Source organism: Ursus maritimus, unplaced genomic scaffold (assembly GCF_017311325.1).
Source record: "Ursus maritimus isolate PB19 unplaced genomic scaffold, ASM1731132v1 scaffold_1, whole genome shotgun sequence".
Lineage (NCBI taxonomy): Eukaryota > Metazoa > Chordata > Mammalia > Carnivora > Ursidae > Ursus > Ursus maritimus.
The window spans coordinates 52,478,208-52,500,241 of record NW_024423343.1 but is presented as its reverse complement, the minus strand read 5'-3'; the positions used below and the strand labels follow the sequence as shown (position 1 = coordinate 52,500,241).

Sequence of the window (22,034 nt, the reverse complement as noted above, 5' to 3'; positions counted from 1 at the left end):
AAAGTAATTCTACAAGGGACGAAAAGGAAGTGATGATGAGAAGTATTTTTAAAATCTGAAGCTAAATAATGTAAGACAATTTAATGATGAAGATGATAACATAGATATATTTAATGCATACTGTCAGGTGTCAGATAATGTGCTTCATAGTCTCAATTATTAGGTTGGTCCCATTTTGGGTGGCAGACTTCTAAACAATGTGGTGAGTGCTATTGTGGAGCTATGTAGAGAGTTCTATGGGAGCAGGGAGGAACAAGTAACTAACATGCCTTACAAATCTAAAAAGCCTTCCAAAAATAAGTATCTTGAGTCTTGAAGAATAAGTAAAAATCCACAAGGTAGAAAATGAAGAAGGAAGTATTCTAAATCATAGATTCATGAAACAGCACGATGCATTCAAGAAAATAAAAACAACTGTGCCTGTATGGAAAAGTTGCAGGAGATAAGATTATGCAGGACTGAATTATGAAGGGTCTCCTACACTATTTCAAGGAGACTGAACTTCATTTGAGAAAACAGGAAATCACTGAGTGAGGTTTTATGATTAGATATGCACTTTACAAAGATAATTCTCATGTACAACAGACTACAGAGGATCAAGGCCAGAGACAGATAAAAGATCTTAAATAGAAAATGTTCAGGATTCAGAGACAGCAGAACTTAAGACATTTGATCAGGCTATACGGGATGAGGAAGAGTATGAATTTTAGGATAAATCCCCAATTTGGTAGCTGATGGTAACTTTAACATAGACAGGAAATTAAAAGAGAGGAGCAAGTATCTGGACATACTAGGTTTAAGGAATGTGTGGGGCATCCACCTAGAGATACTAAGTAGGCCAACTGTAATTATGGGTCCAAAGCATAGGACAGGAGTCTGGGTCAGAAACATAAATATTCAATCACAATCAAATAAAAGAAAGTCATTCAAGTAGTGAGACCGTCCAGGGAGAACAAAGAATAAGAGGATTTGGCCTCAAAGCAAACCCTGAAAGCCTTGAAATTAGCTAGAGGACAAAAAACCAGTGAAGAAAACTAAGAAGAAACAGAGTGCCAGGATCATGAGGGTGTTTTCAAAAGAAGACAAGGTTGTCAGAAAGTTTCAAGAAGAAACAGTTGTGTCCAATGCTATTCAGCGTGATCAAGCAATGTGAAGACTAAAAATATTCCCCCGATTTTGAGCAAGATCAAGCATTTATTACATGGTAATTACAAAGTCACTGGCGACATCAGTAAGAGCAAGTTCAGTGAAATGGTGAGGGCAGAAGTCAGACTGAGGAGGGTTGAAAAGTAAATGGAAGGCAGTGAGGAAATAGTATATGAGTATAGATTAGACCTTCAAATGACTTAGCTGTCAGGAAGGAGAATTCTAGGGCTAGAAGACAAAGAAAGGGTTGAAGAGGAAAGTATAGGCATGTGTGTAATTTTTTTTTTTTAATGAGAGATTTAAGCATTTAAATGAGAGGCGGAGATCAGAGTAGAGGATGAGAGTAGACAGGAAAGACATGAGGGTACTTGGCTTATTAAGAACAGAGCTATAGCATCCTTTGTGATGAGAATAAAATAATGAAATGGGTAAGTCTGCATGTGAGGCTAGAAGGAATTTCTGCCTAATGAGTATTTTCTCTGTGATGTAGAGATAGTTTCTGTGAAGTTTTGTTGATGACCTTAAAATTTCTAAGTGTGCAAAAATTTCATACACCATGCTATAGGGTATATACCTTCATATATTAATTTAATCATTTACTTTGTAATGTTCTCTCAGTTGCTACTGCAAATCGAATTTTCAAAGAATCCTTTAAATTCCTGCCTCAATATGAAATAAAACTAAATAGCCTCTTACCCAGAGTCTGTTGTCTAATTCTTTCAGAGCAAATATGAGTACAATGAATATGTGAATTTGTGAGTCAGAAGTTTAGATGAAGAAACTGATCAATGTAGATGACACATTTAATAGCAACTCTAAACCAAATGAAAATGGAAAAGCAAAATTCCCCAAGAGTTTTTTTAAAAGATAAAAAAGTCATAGGCTATACTGGAGATATGGAACGTGAAGTACTTGGGTATAACTGAAATTTTACTGAATTAAAAAGGGGAAAAGTACCATTAATGGAACAAATTGTCATTATTTGCTAGTACAATTACATACAATAATTACATTCACCAAAACCTACTACATGTCTACTATATTAACAGGTTAGAACTTCTATTTTGTATGGAAAACATAAATTGTATCAGTTCTCATTTTATTAATATTATGTTATTTTAGCAAAAATTAACATTAACAGTCAAACTTTGCCTTTGTTTCCTAAGCTGCATATCTTCCATCACTCCTTGTATGTGGTCCACATTTTCTTTATTTTCAATGGTTACATCCTTTCCATAGGCCCAGGATGCCTGATTGGAGATCTGATCCAGAAGTCCTTGACCTTTCTCACGCAAACCTTGTAATCCTACATCTAAAACAAAAGTTCCTAGATTTAATCTCCTAAACAAAGGAGGTGCTTTCCCGCCCTCAAGTAAATCCTCCCAGCAGATATTATACTTGGATTCCAAGCATGACAGCTTTGTACGTTAAACTACCTTGGGATGGGGGTTTTCTGAACACTTCAAGCAATAAACCCCTTTAAATGTGGTTCAAATTGAGCTCCCTCTCATGACAAAATCTGCCTTAAGAGAATTTTCGAAAGGTGATTTTCCATTGATGATAATTATTTTTGAAAACTGAAAGCAGGAGGAAAGTGTGAGAATTTTCATTTTGATTAGTAATATTTTTCAATTTGTTTCCTCTGTGCTTTAACGTAGTCCAATTTTTAGGAGAACATGGCAAACATTTTGTTCAAAATAACAGTATAAGAGTTACAAGATTTCAAAGCATTCAAGCAATGCATCATCACTGACAAAGGATGCTGAATATTTTGAGTTCAGGCATCTTCCAGCTTACACCTAACGAGAAGCAACACTTAGGATAGATTTACAGTACTCCAAACCAGACAAGCACACAGGAATTCTTCTTTGCTTTTTTAAAGGAGAAGTATGGCTCTAGAAAGCTTCAGATGCTTTGAAATGAATTGCATTTGGCAAATTAAATACAAAATATGCATTATGCCTACCATGTGTTAAAATAACAAAGGCTGCAAACAAGTAAAATGCTCATATAAACATGATTTTTCAAACTCGTTCCCTCAAATCCTTTTCAATAATTAATTAATTTGGTTCAACCACATGTCATCATTTTCTACTAAATCTGTCTTAGGTTTCTGCTTCCTCGCCTCCATTCCCCTTTGCCCTCCTATCTTACCCGGAACAACCCTCCCTTCCCATTTGTACGTCCACTATCTTCTCTCCAGTCACGACCTAGGGAAATTCACTGTATTTCCTTCCTACTGTAGTAAAATATAAAAGGCCTTGGTGTCAAGTGAAACGGGACCATCTTCCCCTTGGGAGAGTAGGTAACCTTGGCAATATTCCCAATTTGGAGAAACAAATGCACAGAACCAAACCTATTTATTCACAAGGTTAGGATATAGCAACAACAAAAATCATTGCATAAAACACAGTTTGGGGCATACAGGATTTACCACAGAACACTTCACAGCTAATTACAGCTTATGCATGCACTACAAATAACTGTTCATAGTATATGCAAGACATAGCACCTGTAGATATAGCTGGGTAAAGAAGAAAGGCTAAAGGCCCAACGAAGGAAGGGTGACTGACCATCAATGAAAAATAAAAATTTTAGCATGTATTACACCCTTCAAGGGAATAAAACCTATTTTATACTAATTTTTCCTGTGTTTCCTATAAATAATTATAATTAGTTCAGAATAAGTTGACTTGTCTAACCATAGTAATGATATTTCTAAAAAATGAACCCTTATGTTTCAGCATTTTTAAAATCTGCTTACCAACACTTTTCAGCTTCTCTTCAAGCAGTTTTAAAGTCTGCTGAATCGATGCTCCATCAGCTGGTGCTACATCTACGCACAACATCCCTAATAAGCCATCCAACTGCTGAGACAACTAAAGCAGAGGGACACCAAAGAGATAACCCTGATGTAATCAGCATCTAAAGTGTTTAATGATTAATGAGGTTTATAGCTAATGAGGTTATCACAATTACACCTGAAAAAGACTATGCTGTTAAAAGACAAGGACAAATAATTAGAATACATGTTATCTGAAAAGACAGAACACACAGTTGCATGCACCAGGAAGACAAAGATTTATATCCAGGTCAGCAGAATGTAAGAAAGTATTGAAACTTCCATTTCAATCTATGTTATAAAGCATCAACAGAGAAACAATCAAAATGAAATATAACCAACTAGGTTGGAACACTATTCAGTCAAAAAAGGTTTAGTTGCATGCAAAATGACTTAAAAATGAAAATTTAAAAAAAATCAAAGACTTTTATCATCTCCCCACGAGTAAATTACTTTATTGTTCCAGAAAAATAATTAGGAGACATGCAAACCTGCAAAAATCATGTGCAGATAAGTGTTCAGATCATTTGAAGAACAAAAAAGCAATCAGAGTAAACACTTACATCTTGGGCAACACCATGAAATTCAAGAGCTGCTTGTAAGAGATTTTGCCTAAATTCCAGCTGACTGGCCTGTCGATAGCAAACATCACTAAGTTGTTGCTGCAGTGACTTCAGTTCCACAAGATCTTCCTCATCCCCAGCATTTAAGAGTGCTGCAATTTGCTGATTAAGTTCCACATACACTGCAAACCATTCCTGTTAACAGACATGTTGTAAATTAAGGATCAAATTGGCTCCTGAAGAATCACATTACATTTTCTAATTCCTCTAGATAAACTAAGTAACATATATGATATTATCTAAGGCAAAATTACTTAAAGTGAGGATGAGAGGTCCCCAACCCCCATATCCTTCCACATAACCCCCAAAACTCACTCTTGTCAATATCAATATTCACCCTGGTCTCTAAATGTTTCCTTTTCTTTCTTGTTCTACCTGAAATCTGTCCATCCTCAGAGAAAACTATTACCAGACCATTTCTTCTCCCTTTCTCTCAAAACCCACATCTCTAAAGTGCATGCTGTTGGATGACATCCTTCCAAACCTTTCCCATTACGCACCCTCTGCTAGGGAGTTTGGCAAAGGTCATAGCCTTCCTCTCTGGGCCAGCCTTCCCACTGATTCCCACCGTGTACGCATCCATGCAGCACTCTAAACTTTGTCTCCTGATTGCCTCCCTCACTTCCAACCATCCTGTCCCCACCCTACCTCAGCTACCTACACCAACAGACGTAAATTCTTATCATAATCATATATTACTATACAGCTCCCAAATCTTAACTTCAACAATCTCATTCTCTAACTATCAGCTACTGATCTCCCGTTCACACCCTTTAGGATACTCACTCCTAAAACCCCATGAGATTGCCCAATCCACTAACCTGCTTGTTTCACAGTCCAGCACTGAAGAATCTCACATTCTCACTTCTATCTTTGGTCAGAAGCTATAACCACTTCCTAGAGCACAACCCATGCTCATGCCCTGCTCTCTTCCTTCCATCCCATCCACCTGTCAAGACCTCAGACCTGGTTTCTCTGCCTACTGTATACCTACACCAGAGTAGCAACAAGGAATGGATAACAATGATGTGAACGACTGTCTTTTTAAAATTATAGTATATATAAATATATACACTCTCTCCATATAAAAATATATAAAGTATATATAAGTAACCTCAAATAGGCCTTCAGCAATCCTATCACATTTCTCTATTCAATTCATTTTCCCTCTCATGATTGTTTTCTTCACTCCTTAAATTCCCAACTCCCTTTTCCCCTCTTCATTCTCAGCCAAAAATCTAACTTAATTCACAAGGAAGGAATCAGAAGAGAACTCTCCCATCGTTTCACCTACAAACCCATGACCCTCCCTCTTTGTGCAGCCCTATGTTTTCCCTCCCCACTAAAATTGCAGATGAACTGTCCCCACTTCTAAGACAGCCAACTTCATTTGTGCTATCTCTACCCTCTGTTGCCTACACAAGGCTTTGCCCTTGCACTTATCTTCTCTCTCCCTTCATCAATTCATCCTTTTCAATTGGATTATTTCCACCAGCAAATAAGTTGCAGTCTTATATTAAACAACAAAAATACATTTAAGATGTGTATTTTATATATACATATATAATATATATTACTATATATAAATTAAACTTCAATTAAAAAAAAAAACTCAAGACCAAGACCATTCCTTAAAGGAGTACTCTATATTCATTCTATCTTCTATTTTCCATTCTCTTTTTAGCCCGTTCTAATCAGGGTTTTGTCCTTCTTGCCCTTAGCAAATTCTTAGTCTTTATCTTATTTAGGCCTTTCAGTTGCATTTCATAAAGGTGACCACTTCCTCCCTGAAATGCCTTTTTCTGTTCTCCCCTCAGACACAACAGCTCTGCCGGCCCTCCTTCTGCTTCTTGTCCCGTAAATTTAGGAGTGACCTTGGGGTTCAGCTTTCCAAAGGCTCTTGTCTTCTAAATCAATACTCCTTGGGCTTGGATGAGTTCATCTAGTCCCATGCCATTAAATAACATCTATATGGTGATAATTCCCACATTAATATCCTCACCTTGTCCCCTTCCGGGAACCCGACAGTGATGCCCAAGTGTCTATTAGCTATCTCCATATGGATGAGTATTAGACATCTAAAATTTAACCTGCCCCTGAAGCTACTAATTCTGTACCCTCCCAACCTGCTTCTCTCCAGTCTTCCCCAACTTAAGAGTGGCTAAGGCCAAACACCTGACTCTTCCAAGAGCAAGTCTTGCTGGCTCAACCTCAGGAATGTGACAACTTCTCATTGCATCTACTGCCTCCATTTTATTAGTCTCCTGTCTTCCTATTTTGTCGTTTGTCCCTAGTCCTTATTTTCTATATGGTAGCCAGACATCTTTTAAAAACATAAATCAATTCTCTGCTCAAAAATCTCTCCAAGGATTTCACATAACATTTAAAATAAATGTCAAGGGGTGCCTGGGTGGCTCAGTCGGTTAAGCATCTGCCTTCGACTCAGGTCACGATCCCAGGATCCTGGGATGGAGCCCCACATCTGGCTCCCTGCTCAGCTAGGAGTCTGCTTCTCCCTCTTTCTCTGCCTGCTGCTCCCCCTTTTGTGCTCTCTCCCTCTCACTCTCTGTCAAATAAATAAATAAAATTAAAAAAAAAATAAATTTCAAGCTTCCTTTTGTGGGCTAAATGGACATGATTTGGCCCTTGACTCCCTTAGAAACATTGTTTCGTGTGACTCCTTACCTTGCTCACTGCACTGCAACACCACCAACATACCTGCTATTCCTTTACAATAGCAAGTAAGCTCCTACCTACAATGTTTTTACTTCTGTGTCCTCAATCTGAACTGCCTTTTGCTTGAATTACTCCTTCATATCATTTCAAGGTTTCTGATTAAATGTGATCTCAGAGAGGTCTTTCCTAAAAGCCTTGCCTTACCTGCTCTCCACTCCCTCTTTCCCAATATGAATTTAAGTTCCACATTATAAGACAGTGCTATATACCCAAGAGCCCAGAACATGTGACATTTAGTATGTGCTCAGTTAATACGTACTGAATGAACATATAAAACATTTTATATCAGACATTGTAGATTAGCTGACATTAAATTAACTAGGTAACAGGAATTGCTCTAAATGTAGTCTACTCCTGTGCCTTGTAGTTAAAACTTGGGTTTCTCTAATTTGTCATATTGTTTTATTGCTTGAGCTACTATGAAAATCTTTGAATATCATTATATAGACAATGCAGTCAGATGTAGAAAAGAACAACGGATCTGAAAGACAAACTCAAATCTTTTCTCCTTATAAAGGGTGTCATCTTTATTAAGTCATTTATCTCTCAGAACCTGTTTCTTTCTTTAGAGCAGTGATTTTCAACTGGGCGCTATTTTGCTTCAGAGGGAACATTTTGCAATATCCAGAGAAATTTTTGGCTGTCACAACTGAGAGGGCGCAATGCTGACGCATCTAGTGGGTAGAGGCCAGTGATGTGGCTAAATTACCCTATAATGCACAGGTGAGCCCCTACAACAAAGATCTATCTGGCCCAAAGTATCATAGGGCCAAGACTGAGAAACCCTGTTTTGTACAACAGTCATATTATCTGTCTTACCTACCTTATTGGTTATTGTATAAATTCATTACATAATACTATGTGTAAAATACTTTTGAACCCATACAGTGATTATAAAGGTTAATGGAGATGGATTTAAAGCAGAAAATACTACTTGAGAAAAATATCACAGTAGTGTTCTGAAATAGAGAGGGATTTCATACTCTTCTCTATAGTACCTGTAAATTTAGTTAATGCTCTAAACAAATAGATACAATTCTTTGAAGAAGTAATAGTCATGATTCAGAGAAAAATAGTAAACGAAAGGATTAGCATCCTGGGTCACTATGTCTTACAGTGAGAACTATCCATGTCCTATTACCAGGGGTGCTTACTAAAAATACCTAAGCTCCATCCTTGACCTAGTAAATCAGAGTCTGTGGGCATATGCCTCTCTGCAAAAGGCAGTTTAACAATCACTTCAGGTAACTCCTAGGACCACTAAGGTTTAAGAACAACCATCCTGGAGCTGATATTTTTCTTAGTCTGAACCTGTAAAATAAAGGCCCTAGTAACCAGAACAAGGATGCAAACAATTTAAGAACTAGTACATTTCTTAAAATTAACACCTGAAATTAAAGAAACTCACATTAGGAACTGAGGTTGTCCTAAAGAAATAATCATTCTCCCTAGGATGTGAGGAAAAAAAAAAATCTGGCATTCACGGACACACACAACACATACACTCTCTCTCTCTTCAAATTAATCAAAATGTTTCTTCCTAGGAAATAGAATATAAAATGTATGGAACCTTAGGTGAACAGGCTGCATTCAGTTCAGTCTTGGCCATCCCCTGGCCTACCTTTTATGAACATTTAGCTGAATAGAAAAAAAAAAAAAATCAATTCCAAGACATGTAATTTGGATTTAGATGGTAGGTAAGAAATGAGCTTGAATGCTCACATACTAGGACAGAGGTAGTCATCAGGATTGACACTGAAATCATGCGGGAACTGGTGGTGAGGCACAGCTGGTGAAATAATGGGTATTTATGCTTAAACCAAGAAACAGGAATCCCTTAATCTAGTAGGAAAGAAACACTGTCAGCTCACTTAATTAAGGCTAGTATGTTTGTGAGGGATGGGTGTTGACTCTTCATGTATATACGTTTTGCTGCTTATCATTAGACACAACACAACAGTGTTCTGTTTGAAGACCGAAAGTCAGCACTGTGAGATGGGAGATATGAACAGAATACTAAAGTTTCAGTGATTTATACTTCTGTACATTCCTATGATGTGTTTTTCCTAACAACTACTTATCTCAACCCAAAAGATAAAATAAGATTACTGAACCAAAACACTTTAAAATTTAAGTTACTATAATCATTTTCTTATACCTTCATATATTTTGTTGTGCTTACCTTGTATTAAAAAAACAAACTTGTTTTTGACACTCCTTGACAAAGAACTACATATTAGTAAGATTTTCATTTTCTGTATATTAATACTAAATATTCTAATAAATTTGGGTTTATTTTTAGCTTTATGAATTATGCTTTTATGAAGAATCTAAAATTTAATACTTGACAGTGATTTAATACAAAATGGTATGTCGATTTCTACCCCTATTAAGCAACAATACACTAGAAATCAGTCATAATTTCATTAAGACCTGAACAACTCCAACATATGCTTTAAAGTGTTGACTCTTATTTACAAAGAGAAAATAAAGCTTTTAATAAAATGTTAGAACATCATAAGCTAATATACTCATCCTGCATCAACCTATTCTCAAGGTGACAAAGTAGTGCCACCTATTGGTTAAAACAGTGCAATTCTTATTTGTAAACCTGGTAGAATGAAAAATTTCAAACTATTCAAAAGTGGAAAATGAACCCCATGTGCCATCCATCTTCAATAACTGTCAACTCATGGCCAATTCTGTTTCTTCTATACTCCCATCCAATTTGTCCCCACCTCCCAATTTTGCAACTGACATATATCATTTAAAGAAACGAAATCCATAATAAGTCATCAATGTTTCTTTTCTTTGAGCACCAAGTCCATGAATGCAAACATCAATATATGTGCATATGTCCTCAAATATTAAGAGTATAGGAATGAAAAAAATGCTATTATCTTAAGCACATCCATGAAATTTAGTAGCTTTGAGAGTGATCTAGTGAGTAAGACAGACTGACAGAGAAAAATATAGAAAGGGAAAGAGAGAGAAATGCAGAGATACAGAGAGAGGAAAAAGAATTTCATGAGTATGAAGAGACCGGTGTTTCAACCCTAGTCCAGCTATCCAGTGATCGAAAAATGTTCTCTCCCAGTTTGTTGATGTATAAAAATAAGGTGATGGCATTAGAAGAATCTTTAAGATCCTTTCCAATTCAAAAGTTCTGAAATTTTATAATGATTTCACATTAGAAGTAAACTTAAGCACACATGAGCTATCCATAAGCAATTTGTTCCTTTAAATTAATTTTTAGGGGCGCCTGGGTGGCCCCGTTGGTTAAGCATCTGCCTTTGGCTCAGGTCATGATTTTGGGGTCCTGGGATGGAGCCCCACATCGTCCAGACTCCCTGCTCAGTGGGGAGTCTGCTTCTCCCTGTCCCTCTATCCCACCCTCGGCTCGTGGTCTCTGTCTCTCTCTCTAGCTCTCTCTCTCAAATGAATAAATAAAATCTTTTAAAAAAGTAAAATAAATTGTTTTTTAAATTTTATAAATAAAAATACAAAAACAAAAATCCAAACCCAAGAACCTCTATGTATACTGTAATTTTATCCATACTATATGCAATATAAAATGTGCTTTTCCTTTTACGAACTTCTTTGTAATAGGTATATAATCCAACCTCGAAGTATAATTACTCCTCTTGACATCTTAAAAAATAATAAAATACAGATAAATCCTGTCTTTAGAACCCTCATGTGTCACATATCTTTATTTAAAGGACTTCGGGGATACTTTCATAACTAAATCCTCTAGATGAAGTCTAGAATATTCTACAGCAAATACTGTGTTCATGAACAAAAAAGGGTGGGATGCCTGGCTGGCTCAGTCGGTTAAGCATCTGCCTTCGGCTCAGGTCATGATCCCAGGGTCCTGGGATCAAGTACTACATCAGAATCCTTGTCAGCGTGGAGCCTGCTTCTCCCTCTACCTGCCACTCCCCTGCTTGTGCGCGCGCGCTCTCTCTCGCTCTCTGATAAACACAATATTTAAAAAAAAAAAAACCAAAAATGGTACAAATTATAGGATATAGTTATCCTATAATAACATGCTCCAGAACAATCCAAAGGGTTCAAATAAATCAGAGTTAGTATCAAAAATATCAACAGAATTAAGTTATTTAAAAAGTACCAAGAGGGGTGCCTAGGTGACTCAGTGGGTTAAGCTCCAACTCTTGATTTTGGCTCAGATCAGGATCTTAGGGTCACAAGGCTGAGCACACAGTCTGCTTGAGATCCCCTCCCTGCCCACATGGGTGCATGCGCTCTCTCTCTCAAATAAATAAAATTTTTAAAGATTTTTTAAAAATTTATTTGACAGAGAGAAAAAGAGAGAGGCAGGCAGAGGGAGAGGGAGAAGCAGGCTCCCCACAGAGCAGAGAGCCTGGCATGGGGCTCGATCCCAAGACCCTGGGATCATGACTTGAGCCGAAGGCAGGCACTTAACCGACTAAGCCACGCAGGTGCCCCTTAAATAAAATTTTAAAAAAAAATTCTCCCCCTCCCTTTCCCTCTGCCCCTCCCTTCCCTCTCTAAAAAAATAAATAAAATTAAAATTAAAAAAAAAATTAAAAGTACCAAGAACATTAAAAGATTATAACCTCAGGAACAGGGGTCATAAGTTAAATACAAATTATTCAGTATGTTTTTTTTAGTGTAAAAGGAAAAAACATTATGTTGGACCCTGTGAAATGACTAAAATATACAGATTATTTTCAATTACAGGATTTCATTTTTATATCTCTTACAAGTACTGGAGTGCTCGGGTGGCTCAGTCAAACACCTGATTCGATTTCAGCTCAGGCCATGATCTCAGGGTTGTGAGATTGAACACTGCATGGGGCTCTGCAATGGGCATGGAGCCTGCTTAAGATTCTCTCCCCCTCTCCCTTCTTCCCCTTCCTATTCCCTCTCTACCAATCAATCAATCAATCAATCTCTTACAAGTACTAATTAGGAAAGTTACAGACAATATATACACTATCTTTAGATGATTCCAAATCCAAATCTTGTGATACCTCTTCTATATTATTCTCTCAGCTAGATTACAAGTCCTATAGAGTACAGTGTATATTTTATCTGCCAATGCTGCAGATTATTAAAGCTGATTTGAGGACTATTATAAAGAAAACAATATAAGGAACTAAACAGAATGGTATGTATTAAAGAGGAAAATAATGTCAGATATTGTTAAAACACATCTTTAGTAAAGAGTAAATGATACCTGGTCAGCAATTCAAATTTATTCCTGAGAAAAGCGATTCAACATTTATTCTTTAATCTCACTTAAAATATACATTTATACTATTCAACTTTTAATTACCACTTCAACTGGGGAAGTTAAAGGGGAAAGAAAAAATGAGATGTTCAGATAATCCATAAATCTCATCTGGGTCCAGAGTTTAAAATTATTATCCATCAATTTTTCTTTTCAGTTCTCTATTATTGTGCATTTTTTTTAAAGATTTTATTTTTATTTATTTGACAGAGAGAGACAGCCAGCGAGAGAGGGAACACAAGCAGGGGGAGTGGGAGAGGAAGAAGCAGGCTCCCAGCGGAGGAGCCTGATGTGGGGCTCGATCCCAGAATGCCGGGATCACGCCCTGAGCCAAAGGCAGACGCTTAACGACTGCGCCACCCAGGCGCCCCTACTATTGTGCATTTAGATCCCAGTGATCAGGATGCATGTTATATTCACCCCTAAACACATAATTTTTTTCCCGATTAACACATAAATCCAATCAGAGTGTCTTCTGATCACTTGCATTTGGCTTTTTTTGTTTTTTGGGTCTTTTTTGGAGGGGAAGGCTAGCTTCTTTTATTACCTATTTATGGAAAAATATTTTATTCTTCATATCATATGCAAGGTTGAATGCTCTGTGTGTGTGTGTGTGTGTGCGTGTGCGTGCGTGTGTGTGCGTGTGTAAACTGATCAATTTTTTAAGCCACATAATCTAAGGAGGTAGAAATTAATGAATTTGTTTATTTTTTCACTTTTCTAGTCAACCTATTTAAATTATCTTCAGAAATAGGAGGACTTGGGGAAGAAAAGGGGTGAACTGATCTACAAAGTGGATGATCACTTTCTCAATAATGAAGAGTTAACTTTAACAAAGCAAGAGCTTAACATAAATCAACTTCCTCCACACAGAAGTTGTTAAATTTTAAGCCCTCTTGAATGATTATGATCTATAATCTGCCTATAGATTATTTTCTAATTTTGTAACTGTGATTTGTTTGATCAACCCCTTCATAGTTACAAGTCAGAGCCCCTAAACTTAGCACAAAGAATGGAAAGATATCCTGCACCGTCTGCACTCACTCTCCATCAGTTGTGATTAGCACAATTCCGGAATTACTCTCAGGCATTAATTGTACTGTATACTCCCTAATGAAGCAGGGAGATCGCAGGCCTCCCTCTGAGGAATTAAGGATCATAATTTCTGTCTCAGGACCACAGACGTATTTTTGTACTATCACTCTTTATTCTGTCATGGTAATTTTTAAAATTTCACATGAATTTTGTTTCTATAAAAATATTATATAAACTGTATTGGAGCCAAGAGAAAAACCAAACTTGCAATAAATCCATACTCAGTGGTCAAAATGTACTTTATGGCTTCTGAATACTAAACATACTATACTTTATGTCCCTATACCAAAGTTTATAGCAACTTATCCCTTAGTACCAAATACTAATTATGCACAGTAATAACAGCACTGCCACTTGCAGAGAGGAAAAGCACTCACACTGTGCTGGCTCTCAATCTCTTCGTGCTTCTGCTGCAGGGCCTGGGAGGCCCGGATGGAATCTCCAATCCCCCACTGGGCTCGTAGTTGTTCTGATCCAGGCCCTTCAAGCCAGTTCACAACCTATAAATGAAGTTGAGACAAAATCTTAAAATAATCAAAAGCTTTTCAAACATTCAATATTTTCTCCTCCCAAAGTTCCTCTAATCTTTTTTTATAATTTTTAGTTTTTATTTTTATTTATTTAACAGAGAGAGAGCACAAGCAGGGGGAGCAGCAGGCAGGAGAGGGAAGAGCAGGCTCCCCACTGAGCAAAGAGCCCAATGATTCGGAGCTCAGCGAAGCAGGTTCTTGATCTCAGGACCCCGGGATCATGACCCGAGGCAAAGGCAGACACTTAACCAACTGAGCCACCCAGGCACCCCAGTTCCTCAAGTATTTTTAATTCAAATTCTTTAAATTCTATTATACAGGCAGTAAATGTTTCTTTTCAAACTACATGGCTATAATCTGACAACTTTTCCAAACCAAAATCTCAAAGAATGTACACTGTAGCACCTTAGGCTTTCAGCTATCTGATCATCTGCCAGGCTAAAAGAATCTGGAATGCTCCCATAAAAGAGGATTAAAAATTAACTTATGATGATAAGAAAATAAGAGAACTATAGGATTTTGTGTTGGAAGGGACATCAGAAATGACACTGGTCAAATTTCTTATCTAACACTTAAGAAAATTGAATTTCAGAGATAACTGACTTGCCCAAGGTAATATAATCCATTATTAAAAACCTAGGACTAAAAGCCATGTGTCCGGATTCATAGTCGAATGTTCTTCTTGAAGTACTGACAAAACTAAATGAATTAAGTAATTAACTAATATGAAGTTAAAATGCTACTTTTGTCACTTTGAAAATTACAAACTAACTGAGAATTATACTACTGCAATACCCTCTAGGGGTCTTAGGACGAACTAAAACATGCAGACCTACAGACCATCTGAGGTCCCACTGGCACCACTCAGTAGGATGTAAGGTGAGGAACGACAGTTTGCCAGAGCACATCAGGCATTTTTCTTCTGCCATGTCTCTGAAGCAGTCTAACAGTTCAGGCATAAGGTGATGAGATCTATATGGGACAGATGTGGGGGACACTCGGGCATCAAAAGTCCATAGCCCACAGTGCTCATGCATGCTATAGAAGTCCTGAATTCAAGAATGTTCAAAGTTATGCCTTCCATTAAGTATGAACAGTTCTCCCAGTCTAGATCCAGAATAATTTTTACTATAAAAGCGATAGTTGACATTACAAGTTTTACAGGTTTTCAGGGAAACAGAGCTAGACAGTTAAGCAAAGATCAAAGTCTCACGCAGAAAGGGTTTTGCTAACTCTTTACCCACAAACATACATAACATAGACATACACACACACACACAGTACAAAACTATATGGACAGAGTGAAGTAATTTTAACAGAAAAAATAATATTATCAAGTTTTACCTGTTACTGAATTAAAATAAGGAATTCAACAACAGATGTATGGTTATGCCCTAAATGTAAACTTAGGATAGTTCCTAAGAAGTAAATGAGGGTGTGTCCATAGCATAATGTTACGACCCAGTGGATAGACAGGCTTGCCTCAGAACTTTATAAAAGTATTACAGACCCATACTGCATTTCAATTCTTATCAGGTTAAAATAGATTCCTTTAAAAATCTAATAGTTCATGGAATTTTTAACAGTTATATAAAAGTACCACATCATAGGGAAAAATCATGTCTATTTCTTTTAATTATTTTTTCACATGCCTTGCATTTTCATGTTATACCAGATATAAGTGCCACAGCCAATTCTTAGAGTACAAGTAATTTCTATCCTGTGTTTTTCACTTAACATGACACTATAAAACTAAAATGATTTTCTATGCAGCTACAGTTATAATTTACAAATCTCTTTTTTAAGAAGGCTGACCTCCTTGCCTGCCTTCTTTCTTCCCTCCCATCTGTCTAACCAACTAACTAATCAACCAACCTATATACATATATATTTTCATATATATACATATGTATTTGTATATATACAATAGCTACTATATATATACAATATATACACTATATATGTATACATATACATATATACATATTTGTACATACATATATACAAATACACACATACACACACTCTAAAAATAAACTTAGGATATATAGAGAGAAAAAAGTTCAAATGTAGTATTTTTTTTCCTCTAATTCTGTATTGTTTTCCTAGGAAAGATTTTCAGTAGAGATCTTGAATTCAATGACAATGTAATGTTAGTATACATTATAAAATTGCTCTCTAAAACACCTTTTTCTCTATGAACATCCAAGGAATGAAAGTTTTAACTGAGAAAAACCTCTCCAAAGTATACAAACTGACTGCTGCTTTTAAAAAACTTCTGCCAAGGGGCGCCTGGGTGGCACAGCGGTTAAGCGTCTGCCTTTGGCTCAGGGCATGATCCTGGCGTTATGGGATTAAGCCCCACATCAGGCTCTTCCGCTGTGGGCCTGCTTCTTCCTCTCCCACTCCCCTGCTTGTGTTCCCTCTCTCGCTGGCTGTCTCTGTCTCTGTCGAATAAATAAATAAAATCTTAAAAAAAAAAAAACAAAAAACTTCTGCCAAACTGAAAAATAGAAATCTCTCCAGGTATATTTTTAAATATAAGTAGACCAAATACATTGCAAATGTTTGCTTACTAAAAGTATACAATCTTTAGTAAATTATCTCTTCATGTTCTTTGCCCATTTATCTTCTACTTTCTTAACTATTAATATATTCTCAGCTTCCACTTTCTCTTTACAAGGTTTTAATAATGGAGTGCAAAAACTTAAAAACAAAAAAAAGTCAAAGTATTATTTTGGATTCACTGGAATAGACAAGTGCTTTAATTTTCTTGGCTAAACTGTTTTTGCAGTCCTAAATTCATCTGCAACCCCTTGTTGCCAAGTGCTCTTTGGAATACAAAGGTTGGCTGCTCAACATCTCTACTCTTCCCTTTTAATCTTTTGTGTTAGCTATCTCTGGAGGGGCAGAGTACTAGGATCCTGTTTCTGTTAGCCTCTTTCACAATCATGAGAACGCACTGGGCATGAGTCTCAATTCTAAATTCTGCTTCTGCTCCTACTAGTTAAAAGACTTTGGTCTGTCCATCTTCAAAATGATGTCAATGCTACCTACCATACAAAGGTGCTGTGAGGATTATACCAGTCGTTATATGTAAGACACTTAGCACAGTAGATAAATACTAATATTTGTTACCCTCTTTATTTTTCCCACTTTTCTGAAGAAAAAAGCATAGTTCCTTCTGTGTATTCACTCTATTAAGTTTTTTAATTTTAATTCCAGTATAGTTAATGTGCAATGTTATAGTAGTTTCAAGAGTATAATATAGTGATTCAACATTTAAAAAAATAATAATTTATTTCTTTATTTGACAGAGAGAGAGACAGCCAGCAAAAGAGAGAACACAAGCAGGGGAAGTGAGAGAGGAAGAAGCAGGCTTCCCGCTGAGCAGGGATCCGGATACGGGGCTCGATCCCAGGACACTGGGATCACGCCCTGAGCCGAAGGCAGACGCTTTATGACTGAGCCACCCAGGCGCCCCTGATTCAACAATTCTGTACATGACTCACTGCTCATCATGATAAGTGCACTCCTTAATCCCCACCACATATTTCACCCATCCACCCTCCTCCTCCCCTCTGGTAACCATCAGTTTGTTCTCTACAGTTAAGAGTCTGTTTCTTATCTCTTTTTTCTCCTTTGCTCGTTTGTTTTGTTTCTTAAATTCCACATATGAGTGAAATCATATGATATTTGTCTTTCTCTGACTGACTTATTTCGCTTAGCATTATACTCTCTAGCTCCATTCATATTGTTGCAAATGGCAAAAGTTCATTTCTTTTTGATGGATGAGTAATACTCTATTATGTATACATGTACACCACACTTTCTTTATATATTCATCAGTTGATGTACATTTGGGCTCTTTCCATAATTTCACCATTGTAAATAAAGCTGCAATAAACATAGGGGTGTATGTATCCCTCTGAATTAGTGTTTTCATATTCTTTGGGTAAATACCCAGCAGTCTGATTGTTGGATTGTAGGGGTTCCTGATCTTAGGGGGAAAGCACTCATTCCTATGATTTCGGTTGTGCGTTTTTAATATGTGGCCTTTATTATGTTCCCTGTAGACCTACTTTGTTGAGGATTTTTATCATGAATTGATGTTGTACTTTGTCAAATGCTTTTTCTGCATCTACTGAAATGACCATTTGGTTTTTATCCTTTCTCTTATTGAAGTTTATACATTCACTCTTTATGAAGTTTGTCTCACATCTGCATTTTACAGTAAGATCCCTGAATCTCTTAAGGAAGCCCCTGAATAGTTTTATTCAATATTATTTTAAATGGAAATAAAAAATGGGGGCTCCTGGGTGGCTCAGTCAGTTAAGCATCTGCCCTTAGCTCAGGTTGTGATCTTGGGGTCCTGGAATTGAGCCGCGTGTCGGGCTCAGTGGGGAAAGTCTGTTTCTTACTCTCCCTCTGCCCTCCTCACCCCAGCTCACGCTCTCTCTTTTCCTCTCTCTGTCTCTCAAATAAATAACTAAAATCTTTGGGGGAAAAAATGGAAATATGAAGCGTAAGTTTTAAGGAAACTTATGTAAATATTTTGAAATCATTTTCCATTTCCTTTATGGAACTCAAGTCTCATTTATTGCTATTTATTATGAATACAGATATAAAGACAAATATACAATGGCTTTTAGTATTTTCTTTTAAAGATTTACTGATTTATTTACTTGAGGGAGAGAGCACAATAGTGTGGGGAAGAGGGGCAGAGAGTGAGGGAGAGAAAGTCGTAAGCAGACTCTGACTCAGTGCGGAGCCCAACATGGGGCTTGATCTCACAACCCTGAGATCACGACCTGAGCTGAAACCAAGAGTCAGACACTTAACAGATTGTGCCACCCAGGCACCCCAGCTTTTAAGTTTTTAAATAATATAATTATTTCACTAGAAATATCTAAATTCTGAAACTAAGGATGGAATAAAAGCATCTCAAAAGTTTTTAACTAATTAATAATGCATTATATGTTATTTTTTAAAACCTAAAATATTATTTAAGCATTTAAGCTCTGATTTTAGAATATTCTACAAACAAAAGAAGCAGGTTAATATAAATCATGATACCTGAGAAAAATAACTCATTAGCACGGAACTTTCAAAGAGCCATAAAGTTAAAAGCAAATTCTCAATAAAGCAAAGACATACTCTTGGTGCAAAAAACCAGTTTCATTGTCAAGTACACATATAGTTTCAATGTATGCTGAAAGTAATTTTCCTAGTGTGCAACATCAGTAATATAGACACAGTAAAAGTAGGACTATTTCTAATAAAAATGATGCAAATTGAGGTTGACGCCCCAGTAAACGAGTCTATTTAAATGCATTAATGATGGTAGTTTGCCAAACTAGGCTATAAAACTTAATTTTAATCAGAACATCTTGCTCAGTCAATCTGAATATTAACTTACTGCAAAAGCAGTTTCATGCCCAATCCATATCAATGTGACCCCTCAAATGGCTACATTTATATGCAAAGTATAACCTCGGAGATGTGCTCTTAAAATCTACAATGACAAATATTTGCAGAGGCCAAAAATTCATATTACTATACAACATTCTTTCCTAGCTAGGCTGATTTCTAAAGACTTCAAGAGAAAATATCTGGAAGGACGAGGGGTCAAACCGGGCAGAAGGGCATGTTAAGCAAATGTCAAGCATCTGACCTGAAGAAAGAATTGGGGGAACTGGAAGCATAGCCTCCAGCTGTATCCTTATGCAACTCAGAGTGTATCCTATTTTGCATCTATGATACCTTCTACAAAGGAAGAAAAGCACATGGATGATTCTAGAAATAACATTTGTAATGCTGGCTGTAATTACTCCCACAGTAAATAATGAGAATAACGACTGCATATTTCAGTTGAAGTGGCATTGTCTCCCACCTAGAAGTACCTGAAAATCTAATTTTTAAATATAGCAGCAGCAGCATGGAGAACCTCTGCATACGCATGAACTCTAATGCCACTAATTTAACCTGTGGGGAATAAATGATAGTTATAATCGTTATTACTTATCATATAACTCATCTATTAGAGTTATTGATTTCTTTTTTTAAAAAAAAAGATTTATTTCTTTGAGAGAAAGAAAACAGGAGCAGGGGGCAGGAGCAGATGGAGAAGGAGAGAGAATCCTTAAGCAGACTCCCCACTAGCACAGAGCCCAAGGTGGGGCTCTATCCTAGGACCCTGAGATCATGACCTGAGCCGAAATCAAGAGTCAGATGCCTGACTGAGCCACCCAGGTGCCCCTGATTTCTCTTTCATTATGCTTTCAGTGATAAGATAGTAAAGAAGAAATGTGGAAAAATTCAGTTTTCACTAATTTAACGTAAGTCGTGATAATCAACTTTATGATTATCTTTACATCAACAAATTTTTTTCATTTTCCACAAATTTGCAAGACTAAGGACAGTGCAGTTTATGTTCTGTGGATGCTGACATGATCAATACACATTTACTATATAGCTAAATTAATCATTCTGGCAAAGGAAATAGATCTTTGCCTTAAATGTGACCTGTGAAAAAGAGAGGGCAGGAACAATTACATAATGAAGATTAATGTTCTAACCAATTAACGTGTAACACTCAAAGACAATGAATTATAATAAAGGTTATTTTTTTTTTAACAATAATCTTGTTACCGTCATCACCATCATAAATATCATCATCATCACCTCCCTTCTCTAGTCTCCTTATCCAACTGAACTGGTCCATCATTTCAACAATGCATTTGCCAATACATTAACTACTTTGTTACTTTTTTTTTTTTAATCATACCCACTAATCCCACGTAACAAGGCACAAATGCTGGATGAATCCCATTTACACATTCTTTGTGCCTGCACTTCAGCATCCAGCCATGAATTGATAAGGTCACACAACAAGCCAGAAAGTTTCCACCATAAATCCAAGATCAACACTACCTAAAAACACAACTACATTTCTGTGGTATTTTACACTTGCACTCACCACAAAGAATACGTTGAATACTCTCCACTTTCATTTTAACCTCACCTTCTTCAACCACCACCACCCACACCACCTTCAAACCTGTACCACTAAGCAGATGACCTTTTCTCTTACTTTATAGAAAAAAAGAACACATCACATAGGAACCCCTTCATCTTCATGTCTGATTTACACATGGAGGCACCTCTGGATACATCCTACCCATCATTTCTCCTGTTATGATGGGAGTTCTCCCTGTTCCATGCTAACACTAATTCCTTCAACACTGTCCTTTGGAATCGATTCGCTTCTAGCCTGTGAGGAACTTGATAGTATTAAATATCCTTTCTCTCCTGTATATTCAACCCCTCCTTCTAAATAGATACTTCCCACCGGTCTTTAAAAACCTCTGACAGCTTTCTATATTACTTTAAAAAGAAAAACAAAACAAAATTATATCTGACCCCTGTTGTGGGTTGAGTTGTGTGGCCCTCCCCCAAATCCATATGTTGTAGTGCTAAGCCTCAGTACTTCAGAATGTAGTCCTATTTATCTGAAGATAGGGTCTTTTAAAGAGGCAATTAAAATTGAGGTTATAAGTAATTAAGTAAAGCAGTAAATAAGTAAATAAATAAATATATATATGAGGTTGTTAGAGTGGACCCTAATCTGACTGGTGTCCTTAAAGGGAGCGAAATTTGGACACAGAAAGGTACAGAGGGAAGATAATGTAAAGATACAGAAATAAGATGGGGCATCGACAAGCCAAGAATCTGGAATTCTTTTCTCAGTGCCTTCAGAAGGAATCAACCCTGCAAACACCCTG

The 22,034-nt window shown here is 36.8% G+C and overlaps 1 protein-coding gene across 2 annotated transcripts in view; it reads right to left on the bottom strand.

Moving 5' to 3' along the window:
- Nucleotides 1-22,034, bottom strand: part of SESTD1 (SEC14 and spectrin domain containing 1) — a 143,803-nt gene that overhangs the window by 14,317 nt on the left and 107,452 nt on the right. For both annotated transcript variants that reach the window (XM_040643332.1, XM_040643330.1), the window contains 4 exons: nucleotides 14,098-14,220; nucleotides 4,552-4,746; nucleotides 3,911-4,025; nucleotides 2,299-2,458 (listed from right to left, as the gene is read on the bottom strand). In XM_040643332.1, the coding sequence (XP_040499266.1) occupies nucleotides 2,299-2,458; nucleotides 3,911-4,025; nucleotides 4,552-4,746; nucleotides 14,098-14,220 (593 nt within the window). The remainder of the gene's footprint in view (nucleotides 1-2,298; nucleotides 2,459-3,910; nucleotides 4,026-4,551; nucleotides 4,747-14,097; nucleotides 14,221-22,034) is intronic.